The sequence below is a fragment of the Abramis brama genome (genome assembly GCF_963993115.1).
Source record: "Abramis brama genome assembly, chromosome: 5".
Classification (NCBI taxonomy): Eukaryota; Metazoa; Chordata; class Actinopteri; order Cypriniformes; family Leuciscidae; genus Abramis; species Abramis brama.
In genome coordinates this window covers 2,104,907-2,125,837 of record NC_139967.1, presented here as the reverse complement: position 1 = coordinate 2,125,837, position 20,931 = coordinate 2,104,907, and the positions used below count along the sequence as shown (strand labels likewise).

The 20,931-nt window shown below is 37.8% G+C and overlaps 2 protein-coding genes across 2 annotated transcripts in view; both read right to left on the bottom strand.

Moving 5' to 3' along the window:
- Window positions 1-1,231: 1,231 nt before the first annotated feature.
- On the bottom strand, window positions 1,232-4,026 carry LOC311083529 (cytosolic phospholipase A2 gamma-like). Its single transcript, XM_084115119.1, has 6 exons — window positions 3,679-4,026; window positions 3,356-3,508; window positions 2,855-2,932; window positions 2,616-2,773; window positions 1,780-1,945; window positions 1,232-1,700 (listed from the first exon to the last, which is right to left on the bottom strand). Exons 1-6 carry the CDS (start codon window positions 3,746-3,748, stop codon window positions 1,510-1,512), a joined length of 816 nt encoding a protein of 271 aa, XP_083971245.1. The 5' UTR covers window positions 3,749-4,026; the 3' UTR covers window positions 1,232-1,509.
- A 484-nt stretch (window positions 4,027-4,510) lies between these two features.
- The window catches only part of LOC311083520 (cytosolic phospholipase A2 gamma-like), a 58,056-nt gene continuing 41,635 nt past the window's right edge, over window positions 4,511-20,931 (bottom strand). The window contains exons 12-20 of the mRNA XM_084115106.1: window positions 15,105-15,191; window positions 14,859-15,013; window positions 13,973-14,138; window positions 8,609-13,891; window positions 7,704-7,729; window positions 7,396-7,504; window positions 6,975-7,117; window positions 4,720-4,822; window positions 4,511-4,639 (exon numbers count right to left, since the gene is read on the bottom strand). Coding sequence (XP_083971232.1) covers window positions 13,653-13,891; window positions 13,973-14,138; window positions 14,859-15,013; window positions 15,105-15,191 — 647 coding nt within the window. The 3' untranslated portion in view covers window positions 4,511-4,639; window positions 4,720-4,822; window positions 6,975-7,117; ... (1 more) ...; window positions 7,704-7,729; window positions 8,609-13,652. The remainder of the gene's footprint in view (window positions 4,640-4,719; window positions 4,823-6,974; window positions 7,118-7,395; window positions 7,505-7,703; window positions 7,730-8,608; window positions 13,892-13,972; window positions 14,139-14,858; window positions 15,014-15,104; window positions 15,192-20,931) is intronic.

Sequence of the window (20,931 nt, the reverse complement as noted above, 5' to 3'; positions counted from 1 at the left end):
TAAAATTTGCATAAACCCCGCCCCTGTAACACATTTATAGATTGTCAAGACAGAATATGCTAATCAATGACTAGAAGATAACTACACATCAGCTTCATAAATTCATCAACTAACCATTCAGAAATGTCCTGTTGCTTTTACATGTTGTCACTTCTTCTTGAGTCTCTCCATCATTGTCTGACTCCAGTTTGAACATAAAAGGCTAAAAGTTTTTTAAATTTTCAGTGCATGTCTGTGTGTAATTGAAGCTCCGCCCCCTGTGCCGGGAGCAGCAGCTCATTTGCATTTAAAGGGACAGACACAAAATCGGTACGTTTTTGCTCACCCTTAAAAAGTGACAATATATATCTGTAATGGCCTTCCCCTTTAATTTGTTTTGCTTGGCGTCACCACTAGATGGCGAAATACATTTATTGGATATAAGGGAAAGGATACAGAGCAAGAGTATTTCACATTTGTTCTTGAGCTAACAAGCTTGAGAAAATGGTTCAAGCTTTAGTATCCCTTTGGCAAGCAGAGCGAGGTATGTTTAGTTTGTTTTCTATGTATTTCTTTGGTAGCATTTGTTGATTAATTTGAACAATGTTAAATATGTGTAGTGAATGTTTGTTTATATTGTGAATGTTGTTTGAGTTTATTTTGCTTTGATATTTATGTATTGTTTCTTTTATGGTTTCTTTGTAGTTTTATGGTGCCACCGTGCTGTGATGCAATTGTTATGGTGCTATGAAGTCAATGTGTAAACACAGTGTTGTGATGCATGGAGAACATTTGCAACAAAGAATTGAGACAACGAATACTTCAGCAATGAAGTTTATTGCATCTTAAAAATAAATCGAAGGCACCCGTCGAAAACTCTCTGTTTCTTTTCTTTGAAGCTGATGGGCCCCTACAGTGTGATTTATAACAGATTTATCTGATTTGCACGAGCTGTTTTCTGCAGATGTGGTTTGTTACACAATGTCTTTTCTGCAGAATGTGTGTTCACAAGGTTAAAGGCACTACTGAAAACCACAAAATAACAGCCACAGCACTGCAAAAATACTGATCCATGTGCAAAGGAATGGATTTGAGGTCATTTGACATTAGATTTATGCAGCTAATAAGAGTTATGTACGTTTTGTTCAAGGTGATAAGCATGTGTGTTTGCTGTTTGACATTAAATTACCAGGACAAAACAGTATTTTTAGAGAAGAGTTTATTTAATTGGAACAGAAGCAAAGTAATACAATATTTTAATCGACAAATATGGTTCTAATCCAATCTGAGTTATTGTTGATTTAATTGTTAATAATCAGCTATTGTGATTGCTTAATGAAATTCAAGCATGAAGGAACAAATCAAAACATACAGAAATTGTGAAGCGCAAACATAACTAACCTCTGATGACACACAAATCACATTTTGCAGTAGTAATGCTGATTGATGCTAAGTGATTAAGACAGAAAAAGAAATTAAATATTGTAAAAAGACTCAGTTTAGACTTAATTAGGTGTGTATTAAGTTTAGTCACAGTGTTGGATTTTGTCGTGCCATTGCCTGGACCAATTTAGCTTTAGTGGCCGCACGGATCTGATCCAGAAGTTTCACTCTGTTGTTTGTGATGTTTTTTCCAGCGACCTCCATCAGTTTAGTGATCATCTCAGCGCTGTAAGGACCTTGAAAAGTGGTATATTTGTTCCTCCAGGCCTCAATTTTATCTGAAGAAACATTAACACACTTAAATCAGAACACAGTTGATATTTCAGTTTTATTCAGGACATTAAGACTTTAACTTGCCTCCACAGTTGACCTCATTAAAGAGAGGGATGTGGATCACGGTTGGAGTGTTTTGGCCTTTGAACACATAGAAGTCCTTCGGTTTCTCTGAGAGTTCACTGGTTATGTTGGCCTCAGGGAAAGGGATCTTTAGTTTCCTGCACGTCTCGGCAGCTTCCCTCACTGTCTGTGGTAGAAAAGCATTAAGCAGCATCACAAAAGTGTTAGATATTTCAGTGGACATTAAAGTTGTTATTCACTCAGAACTTCCAGGGGTTCATGTGTGCCATCCAAGAAACTGCCGCTGAGATTAATGCGAATGCTCTCTCCTGTAATGATGTTACGTTTGTGAACAAATCAGTGTTTTTGAACTAACCTTTTTTTTCTGTGGTTTCCGGCATTAAACAGTTTTATTGCACACCTTCCAGCCAATCAGAATCGAGTATTCAGACAGACCATGGTTTAAAATGCATAGGTAGCTCCAAGTCAGTTTAATCACCGTTCTATATTAATGAATTAACTGCACTTCTGAATCGCTACATTATATTATTTAGAAAGGAGGTGGTCCTAAAAAACCTATGCCAAAATGTATCTAACATGCATTTATTTCATAAGTATACTACAAATCCATTAACATTTACTGACATATTGCTTGAGAATTACTGATATAAATATTATAATTAAACTTTATTTGGAGTACTTTCGATATTGCACATTTCTTAAAATTAAGCCTAAACTGTGTTTTAATATCATTATTAGTAAGGATAGTATGATTTCTGTGTAATATGAGCTTTTATGAGCTTTTATGAGAGTATGTGTGCATTATTTCGAGAGATTATATCTGATTATTATAATACCGTGAAAGGATCTTCGCCATCACTGAAATCCAGGGAAATGATGAGGTCGATGTCTCTCTCTTTTCTCAGCACTGAGAAGTAGGGTGAGTTCAGCAACAGTCCAGCGTCTATATAGTCTCTCGTCTCAATTTCCAGAAGAGTGGCGGGCACTGCTTCATCTGATAGTATTGGAGTGAGTGTGAAATGAGTCTGTTTATTATGCATATTGAAGTGCCAGAAAACAGCAGGTCTGTTCTCACCTGTCATGTTGTGGAGGAAGTTATGTTTCCTACCCCAGATCCACTGAACCAAACACCTGCAAATGCTCAAGCAAACATCTGTACAAATACACCATCCAAAATTATTATTTTTCTAATATTATTTTCGAAAGTTCTTACGTTTTTATGTCAGTAATTGATTCTTATGTTCTTATCAATGACAATTTTGGCTCTATAGACTTCTTGACGTGACTGCATGGTAGATTTAAAAATTTTCATTAAAGGATCTTCAGATCAATGTTTTTCAGCTTTAAAGAACTAGTACATATCTTGTTTTCTAAATAACTAGAATACAAAATTATTTTAATCATTATGGATATAGTGTCAAAGCACATCTCAGTTGCAGCTACTAAAAATATAAAATCCAGTGGTTTACATATTAATCTGGCTATAAGTTTAAACGTGAAGTACAATTTATCTACACTGTCCGTTACAGTGTTTTTATAGGCGCCAGCATCAAATATAAGAGGCAGTTCGACGTACCAAACGGCCAGAAATTGAACCGACCACTCAAAAAGTTGCATACATCCATTGTGTATTGCTCCATGTACAGTTTTGCTGCTTTTTTATCAGCCATTTTTTCAGCATTCAGTTTTTCCACTTGAAAAACTAGCTGACTTTTTCCTCCAGCGAGGTCTAGAAAAAGAGGAGCACATGTACATTAGTGAGTTATTCTTATTCTACAAAATATGTTGTTCACCTAACAAAAAACTACATCTTTCCTTCACAGCATCAATTCAATGAGAACAAGTCTGTTCACTGTGAAGAGACACTCTTTCTTGGACAGTAATGGTGTTAATGTTTACCTGTCAGCTTTGCTCTGATGTCTTTATCATAAGCAGAAGGATCAACGTCTTTTAACATCGCAAGATTCATGTTCACAAGGTTCAAAAGCACCTGGTGACATTCGTCTATAGGTGGGGAGTTTGGATCTTTTGTAGTAAGCACACATACAAGAACACACTGTAAAAATGTCAATCAGATTTATCATGTTCACACTGTAAAGGTGGCTCAGATTATTCAATTGTGTTCTCACTTAACTTTCAAGTATATGTAAATTTCAACAAAACCCTTTACCTTAGTAGGGTTAATGATGGGACCACTGACAGTCTTTGCAGTTGTTCATATTCTTTTCGCACAACCAAAACTATGATCTTCCGCATAATTTGTCAGCGTGTATCTTGAACATTTGCTTGGCCATGAAAGATAAATGCAACCAAAAAATAAATGCAATAAAATTCTTTACCTTGCCTCATTTTCTCACATTTCTTTTTCATTTCAGGTAGTAAAAGAGCTGAAAACAAAATCAAATGGAACTGTGAGTTCACATGATATAATGAAATAACTCGAAGCAGTCTTAAATCCTCAGAACAAGTGCAAGTTGTACCTTTTATCCATTTCCAGATCTCCTCTTCATCCGCTAAAACGCTGCTACACAGAGCTGCAGAAAACACATGATGAAGCAAACAGAACGCTAAAACTAATTTTGTCTCTGCAACTTTGTGAAAGCTCACGGCAGAGAGTCTGTACTGTATTTTTGACTATTCTTTAATTTAGGTCAATTTAAAGTACTGTTTACTAGTAAGCTGATATTACAAATAATAATAATAAACTCTCCATTGATACCTTGCAGGTACAGCATGTCAATCTCAGGCTGGTTCTTGATCTTACAGCCATTTTCAAACTTGCTGCCAAAGTTGGATGTTTCCACAAACGCTCCAGTGAGGGAATAACCGGCTTCATATGGAGTGAACTCAAACCAGGGGTCTGCAGACAGAAACACGTCCATATAACAGCTGACACAAACACATTAACTCTGTCTGTCTTTCTCTCACACAAACACAAACCTGCATCTTTGTGCTGTTTGCATTGCTTGTCGATCGCTGTGTAGATCGGAAATGGGTCTTTATTGTGCTGATCCCTCTGATCTGTTAGTGTGTGTTCATCTACCTGAAGAGAATTTGTTTTACATCATAATGTTGTTGTAGAGACTGCCAGGACAATCACAAAAAAGTTTGAGTGATGACATTTTTCGTTAGTCTGGCTATCACCAGATCAAGCTCAATCTTTTAAGATTGAACATTGGTTGGGGAGTCTGCTCTGTATTTTCGACTGCACAAGAGTTGTGAACAACGGGCATAGTTCAAATGACTCTGTACGCACTTGGATAGTCCTTAAACCAATCAGACCAATGATCCGGGTGATGTACTTTGCAGAGCGCCACGAAAAACGTGTTGGTTTGGAGCATTGATCAGCGGTTTGCAGAAGCAGCAATGGCATCAAGCAATTATTGCAGGTTGTGCAAAAAAAACATGAAAGTGAGTGGTATTTACACCCATTCGAGCGATTTGTTTGCTAAAGAAGCCATTGAGCATCATCGAGAGGTTAAAAGGAATTGGATTGACGGTCGTGTGATAGAGCTTCTCTATAGTCATCATGTTAAACCTGCCAATAGCGCCAGGTGGATAAGCCAGTTTGTGATTTACGATAGAGTTTGGTGCAAAACAAACTGAAATTTAATGTACTATTTAAAAAAATTCTCGACCTTGGCCTTTGGTCTTCTGTGCTTGACTGTGTTCATGAGTCTCTATTACTCAGTTCACTCTCACTCGCCCAGAAAAACACACAGAAAAAAGTTGTGAGAAATTAAGACGCGACATGAAATACAATCCATTTCTTCTTTGTGTTCATTGTAACAAGAAGTTATCGCGTTCACATCCGTCATTCTAACTGTCATCAGACAGACGGAGTTCCTGTCTGGAGATGTTCAACTCAGTAAAGAAAGTACACAGATACTTTTTTGGGGGATTTCTAAGTGTTGTATTTCAAGTCGTAACCCGAGACGTTCCCTTTCGAGGGAACTCGCTCTGCATCGGAGCGACACTTTGGGGAACGAATACCCACTATGCCACAATGAACCCCGCCTATCCTAGTGTGAGGCTGAAACAGGCACAACTTAGGATGAGAGCACTTGTGCACCTGGCATCGAAGGAAGGTTTCCAGACTATAAAATCTTGTAAAAGTATGAGGGGTGGCCCATCCAGCCGCATCACACATTTCTTGGATAGGGGCCCCTGAGAGGAGGGCTCTAGAGGACGCCATGACTCTGGTTGAGTAAGATCTCACGGCCAAAGGTAAAGGCAAACTGTGCACCTGACAGGCCAGAGAAACAGCCTGAACTATCCAGTTGCTGATGGACTTTTTGGATGCGGGGAGCCCCTTCTTGGGTGACCTGAAACACACCAGCAACTGGTCTTACTTCCGCCAATGAGAAGATCTCTGAACATAAATATTGAGGGCTCTGACAGGGCAAAGCAAATGGAGTCTCTCATTTTCTGCCGTCACGTGAGATGGAGGATGAAAAGGCTTAGTCACATAGCCTGGCCTGGGATGCAAGATAGCCTTTCAGGAGCAAACCTCAGGCACTCAGGAGATATAGAGAGGGCCTGAAGATCTCCTACTCTTTTAAGATTACTAAGAGAAAAGCTACCTTGAGAGAAAGGTTCTTGGACTCAGCCGACTCTAAGGGTTCGAAGGGGGCCTCGAGCAGTCCTTTGAGAACCACTGCCAGATCCCATGTGGGAACTCTGAGTCGCGAGTCTCATCCTCCAAGCTCCTCGAAGGAATCGTATTACCAGAGTCGAAACGACTTTCCAGCGACATGGTGCTCCCAGCATAGGACCTTGGGACAGTTGGTGAGTTTCTTCCACATAGATAGGGAACGAAGGCATCTGCGCGTAACCCTGATCATGCAGAACGGGTTCATGTGAAACGTGGAGTGGAATCGGGGAAATCCCCTTGGTTTTTAACCACCATTGCAGGGCCCCTTTTGTACAGCAGGCCAAATGGTATCACATTGGATGCAGCTGCCATGAGGCCTAACAACCTTTGAAATGTTTCACAGTGATGGCCTGGCCTAGCTTTATCCTGGACACCGTGGCTAGGATGGACTCGATTCTTGCGATTGTGTGTGTGAGTGAGTCAGTGAGTGTGTGAATGAATGTGTATATGTACAGTATGTGTGTGAGTGAGTGAGTGTGTGAGTATGTATGTGTGTGAGTGAGGGAGTGTATGAGTGAGGGAGTGTGTGTGTTGTTTGTACCAGGTGGATCCAGAGACTCCGCTCAGATAAAGCACACAGTCCAGAAGACCTGCTTTCTGGAGTTGATCCAGGGATCCCAGCAAACCCACCATGGCTCTTGCTCCTCCTCCAGATCCCAGTAATGCAATGTTTGGCACCTCATTCTGAAACATTAAGCATGTGTCATTTTCACAATCTAGAGCAGGGGTGTCCAGACTCGGCCCTGGAGCGTCACTGTCCTGCAGAGTTTAGCTCCAACTCGCCTCAACACACCTGTCTGGAAGTTTCTAGTATAAGACCTTGTTTAGCTGGTTCAGGAGTGTTTACTTAGCTAAACTCGGAAAGACAGTGGGTGGCCCTCCACTGTTCTAGAGAGTGAAGCTGATGTTTAACATCTGATGCTCATCAGCCAGTCAGAAATATGTAACAGAAAATGTTTCACCTGGCCACAGTTTATCTGAAGCTTCTTCAGGCTTTGTTGAACAGCATTTCTCCTTTTGACCTCAAACTCCTCCTCGTTTTTATTCAGAGAGTGTTTGATTCTCACCTCACTGAGACAGACAGACCAGTAATGAAGTTAACATGACTTATTTGATATATTTAGATATCAGATATTCTAGATTTGTATACACTTTAGTCTGCAGTTCATTTTAAACAGTTATTGTCTGAATGTTATAGACTTTGTAATGCAGTATCACTAAGTAATGAAGTGTAAAGCCTCCATAATTCTAGGAATCTGAGCAGAATTACCTTTCCTTGGGTTTAGATGCGCTCATCTATAAAACAATAGAGTCAATATTAATGTAAATTTCTATTATTTGAAAACTATAAACACATTTTTTAATTGTTAGAAATATAAACTAATCCCTGCAGTAGTTTTTACATTGATATACTCAATTTATTTGATTGCTTTATGTCCTAATTATTGGATTAAAAATACAATTATTTATAGTATTTAAATAACATTGTACAGATTTTGGTGTATGGAAAATAGAAAACTGTATCACACTGAAATACAAATCCCCCAAATATTTTTTCACCATAATGATTGTGTATTTATGCACTTTTAGTTTAACTCTTTTTATTGATGCTTTTCAATCAGAGAGTTAGCCTACTAAAAGAAAGAAAATACAGCATTTATTTCGACATATGGACTAAGAAATCAGGATGAGATTAAACAAAAGTATTCCTTCAGTTACAAAAGAAAGAGAAAAAAAAAGAGAAAGAAAATAATTATAAATGCAAGCTCTAAAATATACTAGTATATTACAATACAATATAAGTAAAATAATATTTAATTACAATATATTCGTACCACTTATATCCATAGTGTAGTAACAATATATACAAAATACAGCAAAAATGTAAACATTACTAAGAAAAAGGAAAGGAAAATTATAATCTTACATAAAGGAAAATTATAATCTTTTTTAAAGTACAGAAGGAAAGGTTGTCAAATCATATGAAATAGTTCTGTTCTGCCAAGAATTGTACATATAAATTTTTTCTATGTATTTATTCACTTTTGGTAGTGTGCAGGTCATTGTTATTGGTCATGTTTAAATTGGTTTTACATAATGCTAGATTAATTCTATTGCCTTGCTTTTGCTGAATTATTATTTTCTTTTACATAAAAGCTTTAAACATATACTCACTATTCCTGTAAATCCTGTAAGTCTTCACTAATAACAAGACAGCAGCCTTTGTGTCTCGGACCAGCAGAAGATGCACTTTTATTGGGCTCTGAAACGAAACTGTAAGTCTAGATGCACGATCATGAGGGGTGGAGATGATAAATATTAAGCTATATAATCATATACATCATACAGGAAACCTATTGTCCTGATTGAATGTTCATAGAAGGTATTTTTCTCTTAGAAAAAGTGAAAGGCTTCATGCACATTTACAGTAAAAGGCGTGGTACATTTTTGCACAGGGAAAGGCTTGCATGTTAATTTAAACATGGGAATTTTTCACCCATTCTTTTTATTATTATTTTATTATGTATTATGTATTATTTATTATTTACGGCCACATTGATTTTCCAGTGTCATTTTGATTTAAACTAGGTAATGAGTTTAATTTCCAGGGAATTCCTGAACTGATCAAATCTATACCTTGAATGGAATATAAGATGCTTTGGATAAATGCATGTACAGTAATGTAAATGTAAAAGTTGGTACTTGTTTACCAATCAGTGCAGTGAAGAGCCTGAGATGAAACATGAGTTGTGAAGTAAACAAACTTTGCAAACAAATTATGCAAAATGTGTGAAAGTGTATTTATAGGACACACAGTTATTGATTTAATCACCTTGAACAAAACGGAAAATCACAAACAAGTTTTTAATTTTGAAATATATGTCATGATTTCAGGGATTCTTATTAGCAAAATAATTGTACAACATTTAAACCATTTTTTTAACATCCATTGAAACCACTTGTCCTAGGGTCACGGGGATGCTGGAGCCCAATGTCTCGGGCCGAAGGCAGGGAAACACCTTGCAATGATGGACAATTTAATGCCACCAGCATGTCTTTGGATTGTTGGGGAAACTGGAGTGCCTGGAGAAAACCCACGCCAACATGGGGAGAACATGCAAACTCCAAGAAGAAAGGCCTCCGGGCTCAACCGGGACTCAAACCAGGGACCTTCTCGCTGTCAGGAGACTGTACATGTACATGTGCAAGAAGCAGGATAATGTACATCTATGTTACATCGAACTACCTTCAATGTTTTGCTCTGGATTCATGGTTCTAAGGACAAATTTTGTTTCTGGAAGGTAAGTATCTCAAATTTAACCAATAATTACACTACATAACTTGCAGAAGACTTGGCTAACGAATCTGAGGAAGTTTTTGCGATAGTTTCATTTGTAGATGTTCCTAGCCTGAAAGAACGCAGCTGTGTACATGTTTACCAAAACTGCCACACAAAAAAAGACCTATAATAATGCTCAAATGTCAAATTAGTATCACTCAACAAGAACAGTGTATCATAGATATTTGGTAGTATTTTCAAAGCTCCTGTATCTTTTCCTAAGTTGCTTAAAATGTGGAGGTGGAAAATTTGGAGGAAGATCTGAAGGCCAGAGCAGGGAAATTGGTGTCAAATAAAATAAATTTAATAAAATAAAATAAACAAAAAATGAATTTCTAAGCTATATTAGCCAAGAAGCGTAAGTTTATTTATTACATGGCTCTGAGTCTGTGGAATACTTGATGCTGATTGGTCAAAATGCTAGGAAAGTTGTTGTTTTTTTCGTGAAAGTTTTGCATTTGGTGAGCTGATAAAATATTAAAACTCAATCAAATCAATATTTTGTGTACAGTTATTTAATTATGCCATCCAGTATCGAGGCCTCGCTCTCTCTAGGTTCATGCAAACGCAGCGGCGGCCATTTTGTGATTATTGTTTTGTACACTGTTGGATTATAAGAAACAAACAGGTATGATTTTAAAACGGTTTAATCTGAAATCAATATCTCTTATCTTCATAATTATTTATGTGGCGAAATTCTGTGTAATAAGTGATATGACTGTATACCGTATCTCTTAAATGTCCGTCTAGTTTGAACTTGTTGCGCAAGCAACGGCTCTCTCCGCAGAAGCTTTGGATTTAAAGACCTAACAAAATATTTAAATTCAGATCAATATTTCATGTCTAATTATTTACTTATGTGGCAAGTAGCTGTGTAATAAGCAGGATAATGTACATCTAGCCGTTGTTATCTCAGAATAAACCCCCGACAGGTGATGAGGACCCCGACGCGAAGCTGGATGAACATTATCTCTTACATATTACAGCTGCCAGTAAGTCATTTATATCTCATACTCGGGAAACAAACACAAAATTATGTAGTTATGTTTTTAATGAAGATATTACAATGATATTCATATAAATAAGTGTGTGTGTGTGTGTGTGTGTGTGTGTGTATGTATTTGAGTGGTCAAACCAGCTTGCATGTTTCAAAACACAGTTTGAGCTGGCCAAGCTGGTTTTTCCAGCAGTCGTTGTCAAAAGTATTCATGTCTAATACAAACACACTTTCAGTGTGAACAGCCCTGTATTCACATGACACAGCACTAGTTGAAGTTTCTCAAAGTTAAAGTTAAAAGTAGGTAACAGTGCCAGGTTTGTTTTCCAAAGTCCACAGGTGCTAAACTAAAGACCCCCTGTGCAGGTCTCAGCCTCAAAGTGCCACGAAGGAAACGCGTAACCAGAGGATCTGTTCCCAAAGATATACCGCCCAAAGGAGTGTGAAAAGCAGATATGGCCGCCACATAAACATTCAAGGTGGAGAGAGATAGACCTGCAGAGAAACGCTCTTGCAATAATTCCAGAACCGTACCAACAGGGCAGTTACATGGATCTTGCTGGCGCTCTAATGCACTCTCCAATTTAGGGCGTACAGTTTCCTCATGGAGGGAGCTCTGGATTGGAGTATGGTCTCAAGTTTAGAGACCTGAATCTATGAGCTGAACCCCCTCAGGGGCCAGGCCCACAGTTTCCATAACTCTGTACAAGGGTGAAAGATTGAGCCCCCCACTTGGGACAACAGGTCCCTCCTGACTGGAATCTCGAGTGGAGAGCCATCGAGGAGAGACACTCTGGCTGGCCAGTAAGGGGCTACTAGCAATAGACAGGCCCCGTCCCGGCGAACCCTCTCCAGAACTCCCAGGAGCAGAGCGATCAGGGGAAAATGCGAACAGACGTAGCTCCCACGGGATCTCCACCACCTTGGGGTGGAGTCTCCATTCCTCGGGCCCATTCCTTCAAGCCACCACTGCAGGGGTCACATGTACAGCTGGCCAAAAGGTACCAGAGAATTGAAGTGATACAAGCAGGAGACAGATGTGCCTGCATGATCGTCGAGTTCCAAACTATGCCTAGAAAGGTGGTTCTCTGAGCTGGAAACAGCACACTTTTCTTGACGTTGAGCCTTAACCCCAACCTCTTCATATGCATGAGAACAACATCTCTATGTTGAACCGCCATTTCAATATAATTGGTAAATGGACTGCATTTATATAGTGCTTTCAACAGACCCGGTGTCAGCCATGCAAGGTGCCATCCAGCTCGTCGGGAGCAGCTGGGGTTAGGTGTCTTGCTCATGAGCAGGGCAGGGAGAAGCACACTGTGTGAACTGTTGCTAGTTCGCCATTATTTATATATGTCATGCTTGTAATGGTGATAACTCCTAACAGAGGAGATGCTGTTCTAAAAAGACACAGTACAACACCAAATAGACAGACACAACGATAGACAGAGAGCGCTAGCTGAAGTATCAGAAGCTAGCGCGGTTTGAGTCTGGGTCTCCTGTTCAATGACGTCACCCGCCTAAGACTTTCCGTCATGCCATTGGACTGATTTCACACGTGCCTCACAACGTAAATTCTGGCATAATTTACTCAACCCACGTTCTTCTGTGAAACACAAAAGTGAATTTTTAGAAAATTATTTTTTTCCCCATACAACTAAACCTAGAAACTACAGAATAAAAAAAAAATTGATCGATTTTTAATAGATTAGAAATTTTGAATAGATAAAACAAGAAAAACTAAACTTTTAAATGGTTTAATTTTAACGATCTTCATTATACTGTATGTAAGGAATAATCCACAGCTAGTTGTGGATTAAACGATTTTAATGTATGACAAGGAGGCAAAGAACCAGAGTGCATTCATATAGTCTCATGCATTAACAGTAGCTAGCCATGGATTATCCCACTTGCATGGTAATTTGCCAGCATTTACAAGATAAAAATCTGTCATCGATGTTTGTCGTACTAAATTTGACTAGAAGGGTTAAAATGATGGTTATTTTCATCAGTTACACTCATTCTGCCTGCTTTAAATCAGACACAGAGATAAAGTTGGGCGGTAGGTTACATTTATTTGTTTGAATTGTAATATTTATTTGAATGAATTAGCCTATCGAGAGAGGGCGTTGTGAATTACCTGTGTCTACTAACAAAGCAATGAAGCTGTGAGTTTATTTACTTAAAAAAAGAAGAGATGTTACCCCTTATTTTATGCTAAGTATACTACAAATACATTACCATATTTATCTACTTAATATAAATACCCTGCAATTGTTCTTTTGGTATACTAAATTGATATACAGCTAATTTTGTACCTAATTAATTAATTAATTATCCAGAAATAGTGCTGAGGTCCAGCTGAAGATATACTTATTTGATTGTGGTTAAGTGGAACTATTGCAAGTTTACTTTAAATATCTTGCATTTAAAGACTGATATTATACAGAGATCATACTATCCTTACTTATTATATATAAAACACAAATATATATTAAAACACATTTTAGGCTTAATTTTAAGAAATGTGCATTATGCAATATCGAAAGTACTCCAAATAAAGTTTAATTATAATGTGATATATCATTAAATATGTTAATGGTTTTGTAGTATACATGAAATAAATGTATGTAAAATACATTTTGGCATAGTTTGTTTCAATAGTGACCACCTCCATTCTAAATAATCTAATGTAGTGATTATTCATTTTGATAACTCAATCTTCACTCTCAATGAACGAGAGCATATTTAAACACTGATAAATCAACTCATCAACTTGCCTACTAGCTGTCATTCTTTACATACTGCACCTTTAAGAGGCATATTGATAATTAGTTCCCGAACTGATCAACACTAATAGGTATAAATTAGCTATTGAGCTATTGAGCTGAACAGAAACTACTGCTGGCGTCGTCGCTGACTCTCACTACTACTTCAGTTAAAACATTAATTATCTCCTTTAACTGTTTTTCTTTAGCGACCTCACGAATCACTTTCAGCAGATTCTCTTTGTTGTTTGTGATGTTTTTTCCAGCGACCTCCATCAGTTTACTGATCATCTCAGCGCTGTAAGAACCTTGAAAGGTCTTATATTTCTTCCTCCATTCCTCAATTTTATCTGATGAAACATTAACACACTTAAATCAGAACACAGTTGATATTTCAGTTTTATTCAGGATATTGTAATATTATAACTTGCCTCCACAGTTGACCTCATTAAAGAGAGGGATGTGGATCACGGTTGGAGCGTTTTGGCCTTTGAACACATAGAAGTCCTTCGGTTTCTCACAATGTCCATTGGGAACGTTGACCTCAAGGGAATGGATCTTTAGTTTCCTGCACATCTTGGCAGCTTCCTTCACTGTCTGCAGTGGGAGAATATTGCAGTATAACTTCATTAAAAGGGTTAGAGGAAGACTTCACTTCAAATTAAAGTTGTGTGAACTGGTTGTCAATCCCAAAAAATAGACAGTGTGAATGTAGCCTTTGGGATTGATTGACAAGCGCATTTGCTTACAGGTGTCAATGTCCGAAATGTCCTGTTCACACAAAAACTTACAGTAGCGCCTCAAATACTTTTTGTATGAATGTGCAACAAGAGTCAAGCCCGTATTCTCTTACCAGTAACAAAGAGACAGTGACCAAAGTAATATCAAAGTTGGCAATGTACATAAACCTGAAAAGTCTTGAGTTGTGCATAGAACCCAAAACGGACAGGAGCAGCTCCGGTAGAAAATTGTCATCATATACTCACTCTCAAGTTTTTCCAAACCTGGATTTCTTTCTTCTGCTGAACACAAAGGAAGGTATTTTGAAGAATATGACAGTTGTTGGACTCCATTCACGTCCATAGTATGGGGTCCATCAACTGTTTGATGATGTTGTACTGTTTGACAAATTGTAATGATGTTCTTCAAAATATCTTATTTTGAGTTCAGCAGAAGAAAGAAATTGATACAGGTTTGGAGCAACATGAGGGTGAGTAAATGATGACAGATTTTTCATTTCTAGTGGATCCATTCCTTTTAATGAGCTTTTATGAGAGTATGTGAGCATTATTATATATAGAGAGTATTATATAATACCATGAAAGGATCACCGTCACTGAAATCTAGGGAAATGATGAGGTCGATGTCTCTCTCTTCTCTCAGCACTGATAAGTAGGGGGAGTTCAGCAACAGTCCAGCGTCTATATAGTCTCTCGTCTCACTTTTCAGAAGAGCGGCGGGCACTGCTTTATCTGACAGTATTGGAGTGAGAGATCACAGTGTGAAATTAGTCCATTTGTTATTCATGTTGAATTGCCAGTTAACAAACGGTTCTGTTCTCACCTTTCATGTTGTAGAGAAAGTTATTATTCCTGCCCCAGATCCACTGACTTATACACTTCGCAATGTTGCAGAAAAGACCTGTAGAGGCTACAACAAATGCAAAATGATTTCTGTTGTTTTTTCACAGTAATATTACTGTATTCTTAACAATTTCCTACTGTAACATACTGTATACTGTTGTTACTGTACTGTACTGTTACTAAGGTTGTTTCAATGCATTCTGGGAAAATATTAGCCTACTGTAAATCTAAATACAGTACTTAATGACAATGAAAAACATGTTTCCATAACAATATCTGAGCCAGCGTTCATTTTCTGGCCGTTTCTTCCTACAGTGCCGTGAAGATAAAAGTCCTAGGAGTACGTTAAATTGGTAGGTATACTTTTTTTATAAACTACATTTATTTTCCACTTGCACAATGTGTTACTGTGTATGGCTAGTTGGTTTTTGTTCATTGATGAAATATGGTCAATATTGGTAAATCTGTATCTTCTTCTGAAGTTCCGCTATGAAATGTGAAAAAATGAAACCCGAATAAAGCTGTTGATGTGAAGCAATAACTTGTCAGTGACTACGTTTATAAGCTGTCAATATTCGGGTTAAGGTCACTATTTGGGTTTCTGAAACATTCGGAATAACCCGTTTACATGCGTGAGCAGAGAGAGTTACTCCTGTATACATGGAATTTGTAATCAATTGGCAATAGGCTTGTTTGAGATGCGCCTGGCCTCGCCTGAAATGTATGCGAGAGTAGGCGGCTGCAGTGAGAGGAGGAGTGAAAAAAGCGCAGGCAAGCCGGACAGTTCTCTATTCTCGTAGTGGATCTGACACCTGCGAGATCAAAGATGGATATCGCGGGATTCACCGGATTCACGCTCGTGCACAGTGTTGCTAATAAACTGGATGGAATTTGAGTTCTGTTGCTTTTATATGAAAATAAATATAATGAAGACACCCAAAGTAGCCTACTTATTTAATTCCATTCCAAATACATGTTTATCAATCTTTTTTTCTTTAATACAGATATGTGTTTTTTTGTTGTTGTTGTTTTTTAATAAAAATTAAATTGCATAACCCATAGAGATCGCACTGTTAGATAGTTTGGGAATATTCACACATAACGTATAAACATAAAACATGATATCAGAGTTTTAAAATAAAACATTTTAAAAGAGAACAATACATCACGGTTGTTTAAACCAATGAACATTAAGCTGTGTCGTCAGCAAGTCGTTTCCCATCATGCTTTTGATCAGCGCAGTCGGTGGAGAGCAACTGCGCTCGACTGCAGAATCCGACAGGTGTGCCTTGCGCTCGCGAGAGATTTTTGACATACGTCAGCATGACATCAGAGCAAGGCGGACCGCACTTGGACACATTTCTAACCAGCATGCATCTCGCGCTGATCACCGGTGATCGATTCTGCGCAGATTTTGCTCATCTCAAACAAGCCTAATATCCCGATGTAAACGGCAACGCACGGTTAGCGTCTAGACGTATGGACAACCAAGACGCAATATGCGTCATTTCCGATTCTTCTTCCTGTATCCAAAGACAACAACAACAGCTGCAGCACGCGGATAATGAATAGTTCGGGGCAGATAGCGATCGCGTTTGTTTGCGCTTTCCTCCTCGCTCCAAAAGTGTGGTGCTGTGCTGCGTCTCGCCATGTTTACCTCTACTTCTTGTTTACTTCCGGTATACTGCACGCGGGTTTCTGTATGCGCCGTCTCTACTCAAAAGACCAAGATTCCTTGCGAATAGAACATGCGCAGAACACAAATCAATGTTCCTTTTGATGGGGATATGCCGATACGCGTTTACATGACCAAATATCCGGGTTAGAAAAGGGGTATCCCAGGGATCATATCCGGGTTTTTAAAAACCGGGATATTAGCATATTCGGGTTTTTGCCGGTGTTTACATGGCCGTGCGCGACCGGGTTATTGGCTGCATGTAAATGTAGTCACTGAATATAACAGTACATTTAAGATAATAAAAACAACCGTATAACGGTGTAATTTATTTTACAGTATACTTAAAACTACGGTAATTTAATTTTACTGTGGTATAATACAGCATTTTCTGGATAATTGTTACCATTTGAACGCGAAACGCAGGAATGGACTGTGTCGCGGCAGGATGGAGGCATGAAAGTAAGCGTCTTTCAGGTCGATCGCTGCGAACCAATCTCCAGGATGAATGTTTTTGAAAATGCATTTCTGCGTTAGCATCTTGAATGAAATCTTGTAAAGGGTCTGATTCAAGACATTGGTCTCAACCCACCCCCTTTCTTTGGTCCAATGAAGTAGGGGCTGTAGAAGCCGCACTTCATTTCGGCTAGTGGAACCGGTGTTACAATATATTCGGTTCCTGAAATATTTGGTTCCAATGGGTGGAGCTATCATGAATATTTACGATACCTTAGCGTGGGTGGGGCGACAAATACAAGCGAGTGGAACGGAAATTATTAGCGTGAGCGCCTCGTTTTGTTTTATGTCTCATTTATTTCAAACAGGTAATAAAGTTGAACGAAGTTAATCTTAAACTACTCGTATATATTTTATAAATAATTCATAGTTTTGTAGCATGTGTTTCAGTACTCTGAGTTTACCTGAACTGAACTGATTCTGTAGGAAGCGTTGCAAGACCTACAATAAAGGCATATTTCTCCAAATTTTCCCAGATTAGTTCTAGAGATTCTATGGTATAAAACTGTTCGTTTCTCATGAGTGACTGAGATTAGGATTTTTAAAGGTGTGTGATTGCTGTTTAAATAAATATTTACAAATATATTCTTGTGTCTTTATTCTGTCTCCAAAAGTTGTCTGCATAAAATAGCCTTTAAATTATAGGCTGGTAGCACAAGACAACATAAGAATTTGGAGTTGCATGCTGCATGCTTTGGATGTTGCTTTATACTGACTCAACTGAAAATCTTTTTGATACACAACCTTTACTTTATCAAAGGTTATCGTAAATGTTAAGCTTCAGATGCATTAACAGTTGTTTTCTCTAGCAATGCCTTAGAACAGTGGTCAAATTAATTGATAATAATGACTAACCATTAATCATAAAAATTACATCTTATCAGTTTAGTAATGTTATCATTCTTATGTAATCTTTTTGTAAACAAGTGAACACACTGGTGTAGAAGGCATGGGTATACCAAAATATTAAGGTAAGGTATATTTATATTTGAATAATATAGTCAATATTTTATTAGTCGTGCTGTATTAATTTTGTCCTTGATCCTATGTTTTTTTCTTGTCTAACATTCTCGTTTTTACAGATGAATATTAATAAAATATGTAATTTTAAGACACTGTATCTTATGGGATGATTATAGTCTCAAAAAGATTAACACGTGTAAGCACACTTATTAATGAACTTGATACATGTTGCAGAAATGTTTTATCCATGCCTTTCAACTTGCGTGTGCAAAATTCAAAATTGAATGAATGTGAAGCAATTTGTACAAATAGAGACATTTTTGTGAATACATGTTTTCCTTTGTATTAGTGTATCATAGTTTGCGCATGCAACACAGAAGATGTGCATGTGTGGATCAGGTGACGCGCGTGCATTCATTGACATCTTTTCTGAGTCGATCTCATTTGATTCATTTGGATTTTGAGACTTTCTTTTCGCGGTTTTTAAGCATTTCACAACCCACACACAAACAACTACAAATGAATAGGTCTGGTGCTAATTATTAATGTGTGCACAACTACCCATCTATTTGACAAATTCACAAATGTGCGTCACTACATTTAAACTAATACAATACAACTTGTGTGCGCAAAATCCAAAATCACATGAATGTGCAGCATTTTGTACAAATAGAGACATAGATGTTAATACAAAACCTCGATTTTGTATTAATGTAGGCCAGAATTTGTGCATGCAACAAGTAAGATGTGCATTTGTGGATGAGGTGACACGCGTGCATTCATTGACTCGTTTCTGAGTCGATCCTATTTGATTCATTTGGATTTTGAGACTTTCATTCCGCGGTTTCGCTTGCACGATCCACACACAGCTGTCTGAGAAAACCTGCTACCACTAGATGGCAGTATTCTGCTAAAACAGACAAAGGCAGCGTAATCAAGCGTTCTTCCTCATTTAAGACGCTTAATGAGAGTGATATTGAAGCACCACATTTAGTACACAATATTGGCCTACCTTATTAATAAAGCATACTTTATAGAGGCAAACAGATTACATCAGATTATGAACAACACCCATAGAAAACCACTATAAAACGCTTAACGTGCAATCGCGCGATGCATGTTCAATAAGGTGTATAGGCTACTGAGTTTAAATATCACCGTCTTACTGCACTGACGTTAAGCTTTTTCTTTATAATATGCGCTATGGGAGGAAAACTATAGAGCCTACAGACAAGCGCCTATGAACGCGACGCGCGGCGTTTCATGTTAATGGCATTTTCCTTCCTGAGCCTGTAAAAAGAAGCTTAACATGAAATTCTGCAGTTGCGTTTAACTTTGCATGTGTATGGGAGAGAAACCGTCCGAGAGCGCAGTGAAGTAAGTTTTAGGTTTGATATTCGCCGCATTTTCTAAAGGGACCATCTGCAAATTCCACTCACAGTCAAAAAATATAAACGTCCAGTCATTCATTCAAATTAATACTTCCAAGGTTGTGGTAAATGCCTAGTGGGCAGACTGACTTAGCCTACTGTATGTCCAGCCAATATCCCGATTGAACAGTACGATTTTTTAAATTAGCCTACTGTAAATTGTTTTTCTATTCATGTTCCAAAGGTTGTATTGATAGTCAGGTGAAATGTTGCATTATTCACCTTTAGTAAGTCACCAAAAACCTGTTTGGTTAATTACAGTAATTTTTGTTTAAAAAAAATATTGTTTACTGTAAATAGGCAAGGGCGGTATTTGGACAATTTCACCTGTAGTAAGCCAGTCTAGTCACTAGGAACATACTACAGCCATTTTGAACATGAAAAAACCCTTTTAGTGAATTACAGTATTTTTCTGCAGAATACAGGCTACATACAGCACATGAAGTAAAGTAAGAAAGTAATTAAGTACATTTTATTTATAAAGCACATTTAAACATAGCAGGGCTATCCAAAGTGCTGAACAAAGTAAAAACAAGAATAAAGCATAGAAACAACCAAACAGAACAGGCAGAAACAGCATCAGGAGATCATTAAAATGCCAGGGAATAAAAATAAGTTTTCAATTTAGATTTAAAAATAGCAATTTAAAAATGAAGGGAAGACTTGTCCAAATTTTACTTGTAAATCCGTCTTACAGGAACCTTCTACAAGCTTTGGAATTTGAAAATGTCTGTTTTTAAATATTAAAAGTAGCCTAATTTGAATGAAAACAAATTATACGTTTTAACGCAGTGGAATTGGCCGACGTTCCCTTGTGCATCACGAGCCGTGGTTAGCGCGTCAAAGCATTCTCATATACAAATATGCAGCTACACACGTAGGGCCAGTTGATTTTCAATTAATATTTCATGTCGATATACAATGGTTGCATATAGTTAAAACTAATCGTGCTATAGTAAGACTAGCCTATAACAATGGCTTAAGGGTCAAGGGAAAACAAATGTACTGTGAAAATCGTCTTTAACATTTAAAAACAGACATTTTCAAATTCCAAAGCTTGTATACTATGTATATTATGTGTAGTCAGATAAAAATAAGCATAATATGAACGCAACTACGAAACATTTTTTTTTAACAGGAAGGAAAATGCCATTAACATGAAACGCCGCGCGTCGCGTTCATAGGCGCTTGTCTGTAGGCTCTATAGTTTTCCTCCCATAAAG